Raw genomic sequence first — 14,759 nt, forward strand, 5'->3', positions numbered from 1 at the left:
TTATGTAGGTATGTTGACATAGCAACCGCGCGCGGCGAACATTCTGTCTCAATAATTTGTTCCAAACTGCGTGGTACTGTTAATATGTGTGTCATGCAATATCCACTCCTCGCCGCCTGGTGGGAGGATTTTTTGCCTGAATACGACAGTAACTACGTCATGTACAACCCCCGGAAGCGTTAGACATTTAGAGCTTTCATCCCTGAGGTGTTTTCAGTTCACCACAACTCTCGGAAAATTTGAGAGGCTTTCAACTGGTCGGCGGGCTTCATCTATGCTTTCGACATGAATGAAAGGTAGGTGGACATGAATATATACCTTTTATCTTGGTACTGTCGAAATTTCATCGAAATCCATGGAGGAGAATGTATTTAACTAAATCGCGGAAATTTGGTAGTCACATTTGTGGTGGGTAGATTAGCGAACGTCCTGTCAGATAGTGCAGCAGGCGTCGCTCTAACAATTCTAAAAAACCATTGTCTCGGTTTTAACTCATTCTCACCATGTTTTCCTTGAAATGATTACTGATGCTATGTAGTTTATGTATCTCATGGTTATCCTTACATATATTAATAATAGTTTTAAGTTTACATCACTTCGAATTACATTACATACTGAGGACTAGCCTGTAACTCTGTCTAAATTAATATGCTAACAATTTTTTTTTTTGTCTTGTGTACCCCCTAAGCCTTTTTGTCCTACCCCTCACTCATACGTGTTGATGATTCTTTAAAAGTAGAACGTAACACAACTTATTATTAAATGAAAATCATTTTATTTAATCTCCTTAATTTGAACATTTAATTATCAGGCATTTTCTTCTTGAAATTTCCAAGATAAGTAAATATTCTCAGTACTTCCAAGTTGGAAATACATTATTAAATGTTTCCACATACCCTCTGCAATGTCAGTGCATACCCCTGGTTGGGATGCATACCCATGACTGCTCTAGCTGAATACAGCAAATCCTCACAATTCATAACTGTGTACATAATGTAAAAGTGGCATTTCATTGGATCTATGAATCATGTGATCAAAAAGTTATGCTTGCATGTTGTCTGTATCAATTTCATTTACTATTTTATTCAAAGTATCCTGCAACACATAAGCCATGTTGATTAGTCCATTTATGTCCAATTTCCAATGTCGACTAATATTTGATGTTATGTCTTTACAGCTAATTATGAAAAGAAGAAAGGGGCCCAATACACAGCCAGGTCTAGCCAGACAGCACCTCCTGGACAAGTACAGTGATCTACCATCTCCTCATTTGATCCAAAATGGACACATTCTATTTCTTTATGTCAGAGCAGAATCCAGCAGAGCTGCAACTGCAAGAGAAATAATAAGATACATACCAGAAATGACTGAAGAGCAGGCAAAAAATAAAGTGAAACTACTTGTTGAAAAAACTTTGACAAAATACAGAAAGCTAACTAATGACAGAGAATTCAGTCAGTTTAAAGGGGTGTGTAGCCAAATATTTTGTGGAATCTCCACTACCACCACAGTTCCCCGTTCAAAGTCTCCTTCTGATGAACACCAAGTTCCGAAACTTAGTCCTTTGAAGACAAGAGTTGCTAGAGCCAATTGTCCTTCTTGTGCCAGATATAAGGAGGCTCTGAAAAACATGAGGCAGAAACATCTGCAGATGCAGAGAAGCAAGTACCTGGCAATTTAGACACTCATAGCACAGCAGAAAAAGAAGGGAGCAGTAAGGATACTTAATCAGAAACTGAAAAGGAAAGAAAAGCAAATATCCGACTTGAAAAATCTGTTGAACTCGCATGAGGCTGAAACCATTGCTAAATTAAAAAAACAATACATAGTGAAAGCAAGAAGTCATATGCGCCTGAAGAAATCCCTTACACACATGAGGCGAGAGGTCAAATCAAATTCTGTTGATGATTTGGAACAAAGATGCTGCGAGTTCAAAGAAAGAATTAATTCAATGAACAGTGAGATTCATGATCTTCAGGTCGAAAACCTTCTTTTGGGAGAAAAAATCCAGGATTTGGAAAGTAGAAAAAAGCTTACAAAAACAGACGCAAAGTCATACTCAAATGAAATGCGATTGATGGTGTTTGACGCAATATCCAATCAGGTGCCCACTGCCAACATCCACAATTTGATTAAAAAGTTTGGACTGCGCTTCACCATTAGTTTAAGTGATGTGCCAAAAAGGGCTACTGTGGAAGCCATGACCAGAGAATTGGGGGCAATAAGTGACCTCCAGACTGCTGAAGCACTTTTAGCGAACACACACTCTACCCTGGGTTTTGATGCAACCACACAAGAGGGAATCCACTTGAACAGCAAACATTTCACCACCAAAAAGAACTGTTATGTTGTTTCTGTAGATGAACTTCCAGGAGGCTCTGCTCAGGATTACCAGATCCATATTTGTGACTCCATCAGTAACCTTGCAAATGTCTACTGTCATTTTTTTGAGGCAGACTACGAAAACATTCTTCAAAAAATGATAGGGAATATATGTGCTGCCAATCATGCGGCCATTCGCTTAGTCTGTGCGTCTTGGAACAAGGCCCTGAATGAGCTGAATTGCAACCTTCATCCTCTGGAAACAATCGCTTCAAACACAAAGAGTGCTCTGAAGGAGATCGAGAAATCCATGGGGATTACTGGGAAAATCAAGGGGAAAGACTGCATTGGGGCCAATATTGTGGTTCAGATGAATAAAATGAGGTACATGGATGGCAAGGGTGACCCTTGTGGCTTTAAGATCTTTCTGAATCACAACAATTTCCCTCTTGGCCTCATACCACGCTACAGAGGTAATCGACTGCACATTCTTTTCCATATATGTGGGATATTCTCAAGTCATCACGCTGCACTAAAGTCATATCTCTGTGGAGGAACATCCTGTGGAGGCCTGCGTGCTAGCATACTGGAAGACTTCGACTCTATAGCTGGTCAGGTTGAGATGCAAGTTCTGGGTTTGCTTGGGAAATTACTGACTGGACCCTGGATGACCAAATTCTACACTGGTGCAGATGACCAAACTGATTACATTAAATGTATTGAAATTATCAAAGAGACTGTGCAGAACCTGAAAGATCAACTACACTCACCTGCTGAATTCCTAACTCGCACAACAGACCTCTTTGGAAATCAGCTGAATGCTTCAGACAAAATCCTTGAGAAATTGCAACAACCACCGAAAGACACAGCCATGTTCACTCAAATGATGGAAAGCTGTCTGAGAGCAGTCATTTTAGTACTTGAAAGGCAGTATCAACAATACTTTGTTGATACATGGACAGTGACGGAGAAACTAAAACAAGAGACAACCTCAGCAAGATCACATAACATGGATGCTGAAGAGCTGATGGGGATGTTTAGTGCGTTGAAGAAGAAAGCTCCAAATGCCACCATCTGCTACTTGTCCTGTAAAATGAGAGCACGGAAAAACAACACTGTGGACTATTTGGACAGTTTAGACAAGGAAAAACAAGAGCTGGTCATCAGGAAAGCAGTGAGGCTGGGGGTAATACAAAGACGAAAGAGGAGGAAGAAGCAAGGAGAGCTACAGGAGGAATTGCACAAACGTCAAGCCACAAAAGAAAGGAAGAGAAGTGAACAAGACCGGAAAGTGTTAGAGAAAAAGATTGAAGAATTAGATGCAGACAAGATCGAGGAAGCGTTTCCAGAACTCCCAGAAGAAAAAATTCGCTTGATCAAGGAGTTGTTGGGTGGCAGAGGGGTGGGGGCATTTATATGTCATGCGTGGGATTTGGGTGGCAACAGAGTAATTTTCAATGGGAAAATTGAAACTTTCCATGTTAAAAAAAATTAAAATACACTGTTGGCTATTGGGCCATGAGTGGGGAGGGGTATGAATGTGATGCACATGACACTGATGTGTCCATCTATGCGATGGCAGCAGATGTAATCTTGGATGACTTGGTTGTACAATAGCCTGTCAATAACCAGTGATCAACCAGCACAATCACACAGATACTGATAGCCTGTATATTTGTTGTACCAATCATTAATTTTAAGTATGGAAAGCGAAAAGAGTAAACCAGCACAATCGCACATATACTGATAGCCTGCATATTTGTTGTACCAATCATTCATTGTTAGTATGGAAAAAAGAATGAATATGAATGTATATTTGCAATTTCAGAATGTATAAATATGAATTCACAATTAATAGTGGTGTGTAAAGTTGTCTTCGCTTGTATTCTGAAAATAAATGTTTATGAATATGAATGAACGCTTATTAATTAGAATTGTTTTCAGTGCGTTACCATGGGTCTGATGCCCATTCCAACTAAAACAGTAAATGTTCATGATTTCATTTGAAAGAGCTAACACAATTCAACCTTCTGTTAAAATTTCATTAAAATATCTGATAAAATGAGGAGGTTACAAGCAAAAACATGTGAATAATAAGCATTTTCGGTCACATGCCTTCTATTGTAATTAATGTATAATATTTTAATCTAATCCCTGATATTATAAATATCATAACTTTCTCAATCCTCAACTGATTCTCACAATCCAGGTGTCATTGTAAAGGGAATTTTCAGCTCTGTCTAGTCATGTGATCCATTTTGATCTTAGGGGTGTTTGAAAATTTTGTCATCATACCTACATTATGCAATAACTAAAACGCCTAATAACATAGAACTTCAGTACAATTGTCTTACTACACATTAGGTACATACACTCACAATTTTTTTTATTTTTTTTATCCCTCAAAAGTAAACAAATAAGTACAAACCTAACTTTTGCCAGCACCTTTAACATTATTTTCCTTATCCAAACCATGTACAAACATAAATATCTTACCCTTTGATACTCGCGGGGATCCTTCAAAATGTAATCAACTTTCACATCTTCAACAACTTCATGCAGCGTCTCATCAAACAGATGAATTCACCATAATGTCCATGTCTCCTAATAATAAGCAACAAGCAATATATTACATTTCTACATGAACAAATATTTCACATTACACATAATTTCACTTTGTATTGAACAAAATCTCAATCCTTCACAATAACAATTATTGACTGATACAATAAAATAAATAAATATAATCAGATACAAGTACCAATTATATCTAATATATTAATTAAAAATAACATTAAATATATTTAATTTATAAAACACATAGTACCTATTAATTAAAACAATCTCCCTTCCCTTAACAGTTCAAACAAACTTTTAAAATGATTACTATGTTGTAATTATTATTTAAAAATATATTATATCAATTTATAAAATTTAAATTATTTTATATCCACATTTGTTTAAAAAATGTTGTGCCTTTAAACTTTTGTACGATATTCATAGATTACATTATTCTATACATGTGTTCCTCTACCACACTTTTACTAGACTACATTTGTAGGGGCTACATTAACTTACTTGTAATACTTGGTAAATGGCAACCATTCACATACATAATTAAGGAACAATGCAATAATTTGATGCATGAGACTATCATAGCAGTTATCACTACCAATCAGTCACAACTAATTTAATAAATATTCCCTTGTCAAGCCCTAAACACAACTGAGTCTACTGCGTCATTACCATGTCAATTGTTTATACAAGTATTAAATCAAACAGCATTTATCTGCTACTTTTAATCATAAGCCAAACAATTGGACCTTAAATTTTAATACACACCTTCAGCTTCTCTATGTTTCATACTTTCACATTCAAGATGTATATTAATTATTGATGTGACAATACACAAAACTAACAATCCAATACAAAACTCAGTTTTGAAGTCACAATTCAGTACAACAGGGATGCAAAATCTAAACAATAAATATATATTTTTAGTCTATTTAGTCTTTAGTCAAAAATTGCAAATTAGATATCTCCCCCATATTGCACAGCCCTAGTACATAACATGATTTATTAATTACTTATCCCCACCTTTTGATTAACAATACACCTGCATAATCAAATTAATCAGATTGAATGGATCATGACAAATATAGCTGAGCTGAGGTACAGACAAAATGAAAATGATCGGTTAAAAAAAATGGGCCGAAATATACCCATGTTAAGAGGCTCGCTGCGGAGTCAGCAGTAGCGATGTACAAACTGTTGAGGGCAAAGAAAAGAAAAAGAGAAGGTACTTTTCAAACAAGTGGCGCATTGATGACTAAGGGAAAAAGAGGGAATAGTTAGCCTACTTTCGCTTTATTTTTATTTTTAAATAAGTGTGACTTCTCCTAAGGGAAGTGAGGTATGCCATAAAACAGTCGAATTTTGTAGTTCTTTTTGTGCTCAGGTTACTACCCGAACCCCGAAGCTCCGTAGTGCCAGTAAAAGCGATACAGACCCCATCAGGCTATGGCAGACGTGTCATTCAACCTATTGTATGTCGATGTACCATCACAAGGGTCTTGGAAATATATTATGATGGTTGAAAAACTCCATGGTGTTGCTTTAAACATTTTAATATGGTCCAGGCAATATGTGCATTTGTACTAAACAACAGATGTTGCAGTGAACAACATTACAGTGATCATCTTCACTGTAATAGAATTAAAAATGACAAAACTCAACCCAGTCTCTTTTTGTTAAATTTCAGTTTTATCAATATTAGCCTTTATAAAAGTAGAAGTAAAAGGTACAAGAAGCTATACAATAAGAAATAAAGCAAACAATTCAGTCAAACATACAAAGTCAGCGCTCTAGTCTAACCTTACAACGGAAAGTTAAATAGCTTAAATATATAAAGTTATGAAACTTCACTTAGCCCTCAGCCAAAACGATTGGCCAGGGAACAAATTATAGATTCACAAGACCAAATATCGCTCGTTAGATATACACAAGAGTCAAGACGAATTATATCTCATGTTTAACCACTACAGAGACGTCAGAGTCAGCGGCAAACGTCAGAACGACTAGCCAAGGAAAGGCTGTTCCAGGCGGGGTACATGAGCGCCGAGCTCACAACCTGGATCAAATTTTCTCGCCTGAAAAACTCTTAAAACTACATTTCGTGCACTGTTAAAAAAAGTTCCGTTAAAAAACGGAAAAAGTGCTGGTAATTAATTACCAGCACTTTTTCCGTTATTGTACGGGCACTTCCGTAAACCTTAAAACGGATATTTCCGTAGATTTATATGATTTTTTCTGTACCATTGACGGACATTTCCGTCAAACCTAAAATGGAAAATTCCGTATTTTCCGTAAATTTTTGCGTTATTGTACGGACAATTCCATAAACCCTATAACAGATATTTCCGTAGATTTACCTGACTTTTTCTTTACCATTTACGGACACTTCCATCAAACCTAAAATGGAATATTCCGTATTATTAAAGTACTCAATCCGTACCATTTACGGACACTTCAGTCATCCTAAAATGTTTAATTCCGTACAGTTCTCTATACCGTTTATCATCAATAAAGCACAAATGTAGAATCACAACAATTATTTATTTTCTTTAACAGCTGCCAGTGCTTTAAAGTGATTGCACTTTTTGTGGTGAATGAATTGCAATATTTACATTACAACCATTAAAACATTCAGAACATCACATTCACATTCAGAGCAATTTTACATACATAACATACATACAGCTGTTCTCTCAAAGAACTACAGCCATGTCCTTTAACAGGGAGCTGCCAAATCTAGCAACTTTTTAGCACCCACAGGCTGACAGGCATTAATAACAAGTGGATTTGTTAAAGACATTGACAAAATAAGACAATAAAACTGCCAGCATTGCTGTTGCTGTCTCACCTGTCAGTGCAAAATGAGGAGCCCCCTCCAGGAGGATGCAGAAACCTACACCTCCAACTCCACATATCACACCGACAGGCAGAGCTCTGCAACCAGTGTCTGACCTTTCTACAAAAAACAAATAGAACATTAGAAGTATTAAAATTTTACAACTTTTCTATAAAACATCAGTGCAGCAATAACAACCATGACCTTAGAAGGATGACTCTGTGCAACATGGCATAAAGAGATTTCTGCAAAAAATAAAACTTACACCTCCAACGCCACATTGACAGGCAAAGCTCTACCTGGAATCCCCCTTAACATGGGGGATTTGAAACTGCAGCATGTGTGTTGTGGGCATCTAGTTAAAACATCTGAACTCACATAATACTGTAAACATCTGTTTTTCTACTCCCAAGCTCTGTGTGTGTGTGTGTGTGTGTGTGTGTGTGTGTGTGTGTGTGTGTGTGTGTGTGTGTGTGTGTGTGTGTGTGTGTGTGTGTGTGTGTGTGTGTGTGTGTGTGTGTGTGTGTGTGTGTGTGCATTCAGTCCAAAAAGGTCTTTTCTGAGCTTTCAGAACAGCTCAAATGGCCCACTCAGATTCCTTCTGCTTGCATTCAAATTCCTTCAGCTGAGAAACCAGCTTGCACACCTGTGGAGGAATGAAGTGCCGTTTCTTCCCCTTCTTCTCTGCCTTGGAGCCTCGCTCAGGATTGATCCCAAAGAAAACTCTGAGAAAAAAATAATAATAATAGTGAGATGCAGACAAAGTTTGCACGTGTAGTGTGGCTTGACAGGAGTGGAGCAGTTCAATAAAATCATACATTTGTTTTCTTCAATATGCCCCTATGTGTGAACCTCTCTATCATTCTAGTTGACCATCTGTCTAGTACCCAATGTTGTTGTGGTGCTGGTGCCAGTGGCTAAGCTTATCTCTTCCTTTGTCTTTTCAAGACACATGCATTCCCACTGCGCATATACAGAAATGTTTGCAAGGGCGAGAAGTCTGCTTATCACCAACACATGACAGCATGCATCCTCAACATGTGTGCAGGGATATTATAAATGCACAGAACACAGAAGGGGATAGAAAACACAGTTGACATCGTCCTATCAAAAGGTGTAACAGCACATTTGAACACGGACTGTCCTGGGGGTTACTCAAACATGGAGTGGATCAACTGTGACATTCAGTGCATGTTACACATCAAAATATTAACATTTGGGCATGAATCCAGCATGTATTATTTTTTTAAATGAATATGTTTAGTCTTTGCTTCTGGAGGGGGTCCCTGGAACAACATATTTTGAGGTTGGAGTCTGCAGCCAAATACATTTCAGTTTGTGTGTCTTTGACATGAAAAGGTTTGACCACCACTGACATAACCTGGTCTCAGGTGCTAATGGTTTTAAAGAGATAGCTCAAACGAATTTTGTGTCAAGAAACCATTCTAAGAAAAATATGTTTTTGCTCCATTTCCCAACTAGAATCATGTTATGTTTGTTTTGTTTTTTATTGACTTGGGACACTATGTAAAGCAAAAAGCATGTTACCTGCCATTTTAAAAAATATGACACATTTATTCCAACAATAGTCTTCAACAGGGAGCTACGAAATCTACGAACAAATCCATATTCAGGGGGATCATAAGCCAATAACAGCTGATCTAAAAGCTCACAGCATGTGGCGACACATTTTGAGCTTGTACATCTCAGACAAAGGGGTTTGGTGTAGATTGACAAAAAGCAGGTCGGGTGCAGAAAGGCACGGCAAAGTCACATTTACAAAGTATTTCCAAACAATGAGTGCTTACCTTTGCATGAATTCGAGAGTAAAAGCCATCTCCGGTGGGTATTGAACGTTGCAGACATAAAACATGGAGAAGACGTAGCTCAAGGCCACAATGGGAGAGGTGATGTGGTCATTGACAAGTAACCCATCAAGAGCAATCTTGAATTGCTGGTCACCTTAAACACAGATAAAAAAAAAAAAATAAAGAAAAAAATAACAATTCTGAGCACCATGTACAAAAAAAATTATCTTATATTTTAAGGCAAGCAAAACATTTCTTTAATAAATACGACAAAACAACAGCTTATAAAACAGCTCGCTGAGATACCAAAAATATTTAACTACAAACCTCTGACTAGGATGCATGGGGTCACTGGGAGTTCGACTTCAGGATCTGCAGAGATCTGTTTTGGTGACAGACATGACACATGAATTAATGTTTCCAGTGCACACAAACCTGCTGGCAAATTGACTATCAGCTAGTGTCTTCATCAGACAGAGGTAGCCATTAAGCACAGACATTAATGTAAATAGTTTATAGAGAGAGAGTTTATAGAGAATATCAGCAGCACAATTAGGGGAATCTATACTTCATACTGTGATTGGTTACTTGGTTCACCACTGGATGCAAATAATCATCTTGCACACAGTTTAAAATTTACAACATCTACCTCTTTTTTGTCGAAGAGTTTATAAGAGTCTTCCTTGAAGTAATTTGCAATGCCACAGATGAGCTGTATTGGACCTTCGCCCGTCTTCATCCCTTTGGAGTCAAGGAAGTCATTGATCCCCTTTTCTTTTTTGGAAAGTTCCTGTTCAAGGTTCAAGGTGTTAATTTTGTACAGGTACATAAGACTAACACTCATTTTCGTTTGGCCTCCAAAAAATGCAGCTATGGAGAGAAAAAAAAAAATTTCATATTTCATTTTCATTTGCAACCTGTTCTGTTCTGTTTTGATCTCATATGTTTTGCTTTTTTGGTTGCCACTTCCTGATTTTTGGTCTCAAATCTATTCTATTTGATTGTTCATCCAATTTATTCTATTTGATTGGTTGCCAGTTTATCTTTTTTGGTCTCAACTCTCTTTTTGGTTGCAAATCTTTTTTTGATTGATTAATAAAGACAAAATTCTCTCCATATGGAGCAGCACAGCACAATCATAATAATAACAGTAACAACACACCTGTGCCAGCTTGTTTTGTACAGAGAAGCCAAGGAGTTTAGATGCATGATCAAACAGGTGAGGAACTTCAAACAGGAACGGCCACTCGTCCTTTACAACGGCAATAGGGGTATCAGCATCGTTGAGGATTTCACGCTGAATGGGATATGTTTCAGTCATCAATTTTCGAACAGATGACTCCTAAAGATATGAGGCAGTTAGTCAAACAGTCGAACAGTTAGTCAAACTAACCAATTAAAATAATAAAACAGGGTATCAATTTCAATAGACTATGGGCGTAGTGATGTCAGACGATCTACAATTTCACAATGTGTCCTACAATTTCACGTGTCCTTACAACACAAGAAAATAATGGATGATTGCAGACCCACCTGAAGATCCCGGGTTTGAAAGGCACGTTTCAAGTCATCTCGTTTAGACAGCAGGTCTTCTCTACACACAGTCCCCTCAATGATTGGATCCCACGCCACACATCCATACAGATCTGAATTCCTGGGCCTTTTATTTGTTGAATTTTCACCCCCTGCTCGCCTCTTCAGTGAGCTTTGTGGCCTCTTCATATTTTCAATTCTGTGTTCCAGCTGACGAAAGACAGTTTCAGAACCATCTTTTGCAAAAGGTTTGTTTCCAAACGGCTCTGTCAGCTTGAAGGAGGCAGGATATTGTCCTACAATCATACTGGCGAGTTCCCTCAGCTTTTGTCTACCAGGTCTTCCTGGGTGTTTATGGAGGTAATCTTCAGCGACGATCCGAACCATCTCTCGTCTGTCTTTCCCCATTATGTACTTCTTTTCACGCAAATCATCCATGACTTTTGAGGGAAATTTGTGCCATGGTACAGAATATGTGTCTTGGGATGGGGAGTCGGCTGTCTCAGGTGGTGTTGAGGGCAGCTGAAACCTCTGTGGCTCAGGTGTTGATGAGGGGCCAGGCCTGGTGAACTGCGGTGGAGCTTGTGAATCTATGGATGACATGACACACATCTCCATAAATTAAACACATCACGATTGTTACGAATCAATTAATACATTGGTCCTCAATGTCCAGTTTGGGTCCACCAGGAATACAAATGGACCTAATTACGAAAACCAATTATAGGGTAGTTATTGCCATGTACAGCTGATGGCAACCTTTTTTTTTTTGCATTTTTTGAATAAACCTTTGTAGTCTCAGAAAACTTGCATTAAAACAGAGGGGCAAAAACTCACCTGCTTCCAATGCTTTGACAGCTCTGACAAATCTTTTGCACTGAATGAATGGCAGAGTGTCTTTAATGTCCTCCGGGTCCACAAGGCTCAGGTCATCTACAGAGAGAACTCCTAATTCCTCCAGTTTAGCCATGAGTGTATCCATCTGATCGCTACTGAGCGATGGCATTGCTTTCTTGACATAGCTTTTCACAAGTTCCATGTTGGTGTGTGTTTAAGAGGAATAAGCCACCGAGAACCTCTCTGGTAAGAATAAAGTGGATGATAATCATCAATTTTGTTCAAATCATGGCAACTGAACAGGTCAAAAGCATTTCCATCAAGTTCATAGAGTCCAAGCTCAGGTACCCAGCTGGCAGTTTTCCCCCGAAGCAAAAGTAGGACAGTAGTTTCATTTTTTACAAAAATGCTTGCTATTTGTCCTAACTGCAGTTGTCCTTTGGCATAGCTCAGTAAGACCAGCATTCCATTTGCATATGTAGTGCCTTTAACCTGCACTCTCTCTGTGACAACTGAGTTACTTGAGTTCAAATCAAATTCTTCAACCACTGTCTTTATGTTCTGGTCATAGAGCTCTGGATAGAACCGTGTTGAGTCTGAGACATGAACCTGGGGACTAAACAAGGTACCACAAGACTGATAAGCCTGAAGCAACTGGTGCCGTTCAGCCAGAGACTTGGTTACATTTATGAAGTTCTTACTTGCCCTAATGCACCTTTTAAAATAAGAATGTTTTGATTCAAAGCGCATTGTCCAAGTATATATGAGTGGGCCAAATTGTAAAGTCAAGTGTGCATAGTGAAGCAGATAGTGGTGTTTCGGTCTAAGTTGAACTCTTGGAAATAACTCTTGCCTCAATTCCACATACAGTTCAATCAGTCCCTTCATGAAAGCAATCTGCGACTCTGAGAGCCGAGGTGCACAGACAAATTCAACAAGCTCCCTCAGAAGTAGTACCAGTCCCCATACTTCATTATCAGCATCTTCAATTGTGTCATGCACCAAAACAGGCAAGAATCTCAAAAGCCACCTGTTTTGGGCTGCATGCCCTCCAAGCCTTGCTCCTGTAGTGGGAATAGTGTTTAGCTTGTCGCTGCTTTCACCAGGAAATGATTTGATTCTTTCATTAAGAACCTCATAACTGAACCACTTTTGTGTTCTGATTAAGAACTGCAAAAACAATGCCAAATCATAATCTACTACCCCCTCAAACAGATCATGAGCTAAACAAGCTGGTAAGCCTGGCTGACACACATGAAAGTTGGACAGTTTGTTGAAAACACTGTCACATTTAACACCGTGATGAGTGTGTACTTCATCGTTACTTTCTAGAAACCGCACAGTCTCATTATGATCAGCTGGATTTCTATGAGTGAAAACTGTGAGAGGGTTCGACTGAAATTCACTTTTTGTTGCCAAACAGTATCTGCAGAAATATTGAGCTGTGCTGAAATTTTCTGTAAAGCCACCAATCATGTGGGAGCCCAGATTATCTCCCATTATGCACGCAACAGTGCCTTTATATATCTTTCCATTGAAAGATATGCCCCTTTCCTCCAGCTCACACAAGTCTGACACTAGCTTATTGAAAATCTTATCCATTCCAAAGTATTTGCAATCTTTCTCTACACAGAGTAATGCCAACTGTATCTGATCAACAGTTGATCGTTGGTGTGGATGAAAATTTCCAAGTGTGAAGTAGACAGCCAATACTTTATGCTTTGTCTTGGCAGATCCGAGTGGATTAGCCACCTCAAAAGCATCCTGAAAGAGCATTACCTTTAAACTGTCTGGGTCTGAGGAAAACATTGCATTGGATTTGATGGCCCACCCATCAGTGACATCACAGAGTACATCATTTTCAGAATTTGAACTAGGACTGTGCTGATCTAAACCTTGCTGTTTCAGAATTACTTTGAGGGTTTCCAGTATTGGGATGTAATGATAGTGCCTCTTCTGGCCACTGCGATTGCGTCCAAGAAAGACTTCAACAGGTTCAACATAGTCATAGTGTGACTTGTAATATTTCAGCCTCTTGTGTTGCGTAGTTAAATGACCCTTTTCATGTAATGCCTTGTGCATAGGGCTCTGCTCGTATACACTATTCCCAAGAGATGTTACAGTCTCCTTTGGAACACCATACTGCCCCAGTTCACGGGCTAGTGCATCCACAGTATATTCCTGTTGAATATCACTTATAGTTCTCATTTCATTTGCTATTTCTGTTATTGTGGAGGCTGGGACCAAATATTTTGCCTGTAAACCCAAGTAAAACTGAGCAAGACTCTCTGTGAAGTTGTCTTTCACTTGATCACTGCAGAAATTATCACTTTGTTCTGCATCAATGTTAAAACTTTCAGGTTCTTCAAGTTCTACAGGTTCTACATGTGATCCTTCACCTTGGACAGAACGTTCTGTTAGTTCACATATATGAACTGGGGCTATCTTGGTAACATCCCACCCTTTATGGTATCTGGAAATATGCGTTAAAAAGGATGACTTTACATTGAATGTCTTAGAACATCCATCAAAGGGACATGTTACAGTCAAACCCTCATCTATGTGGCCACTCAAATGACACTTTAAAGTTTTAAGATCAGCATATTCACTGCTGCAAAAATTAAACGAGCACTTTAACTGTACAGACACATTGCGGTTCCATGTTTGTGTGCTCCTACTGTCTACATGTGCTCGTGACATATGCACAGCAAGGCTACTGTACGTGTTAAGCTTCCTTCTGCAATCCCTATGGCCACATAAAAAAAAGACATTATTATTATTTCTGTGTGTTCGGCAGTGTTTCAAGTAATCAGTCGAAGACCGGGCGTTAAAGCCACAAATGTTACAAG

General features: G+C 38.5%; 1 protein-coding gene and 2 long non-coding RNA genes across 3 annotated transcripts in view; 1 reads left to right on the forward strand and 2 right to left on the reverse strand.

Moving 5' to 3' along the window:
• The window catches only part of LOC309490643, a 107,664-nt gene that overhangs the window by 68,549 nt on the left and 24,356 nt on the right, over positions 1-14,759 (reverse strand). The window lies entirely within an intron of this gene.
• Positions 1-14,759, forward strand: part of LOC309490589 — a 232,142-nt gene that overhangs the window by 44,855 nt on the left and 172,528 nt on the right. The gene's annotated exons all lie outside the window — the stretch shown is intronic.
• Positions 8,153-12,112, reverse strand: LOC309489964 (uncharacterized protein; the record flags this gene model as incomplete). The annotated part of the gene is made up of 7 exons (XM_082158919.1): positions 8,153-8,457; positions 9,541-9,694; positions 9,868-9,922; positions 10,190-10,330; positions 10,703-10,882; positions 11,074-11,663; positions 11,911-12,112. 7 exons carry the CDS (start codon positions 12,110-12,112, stop codon positions 8,310-8,312), a joined length of 1,470 nt encoding a protein of 489 aa, XP_082015045.1. The 3' UTR covers positions 8,153-8,309.

The sequence above is a fragment of the Leuciscus leuciscus genome, assembly GCF_965113295.1.
Source record: "Leuciscus leuciscus genome assembly, chromosome: 25".
NCBI lineage: Eukaryota > Metazoa > Chordata > Actinopteri > Cypriniformes > Leuciscidae > Leuciscus > Leuciscus leuciscus.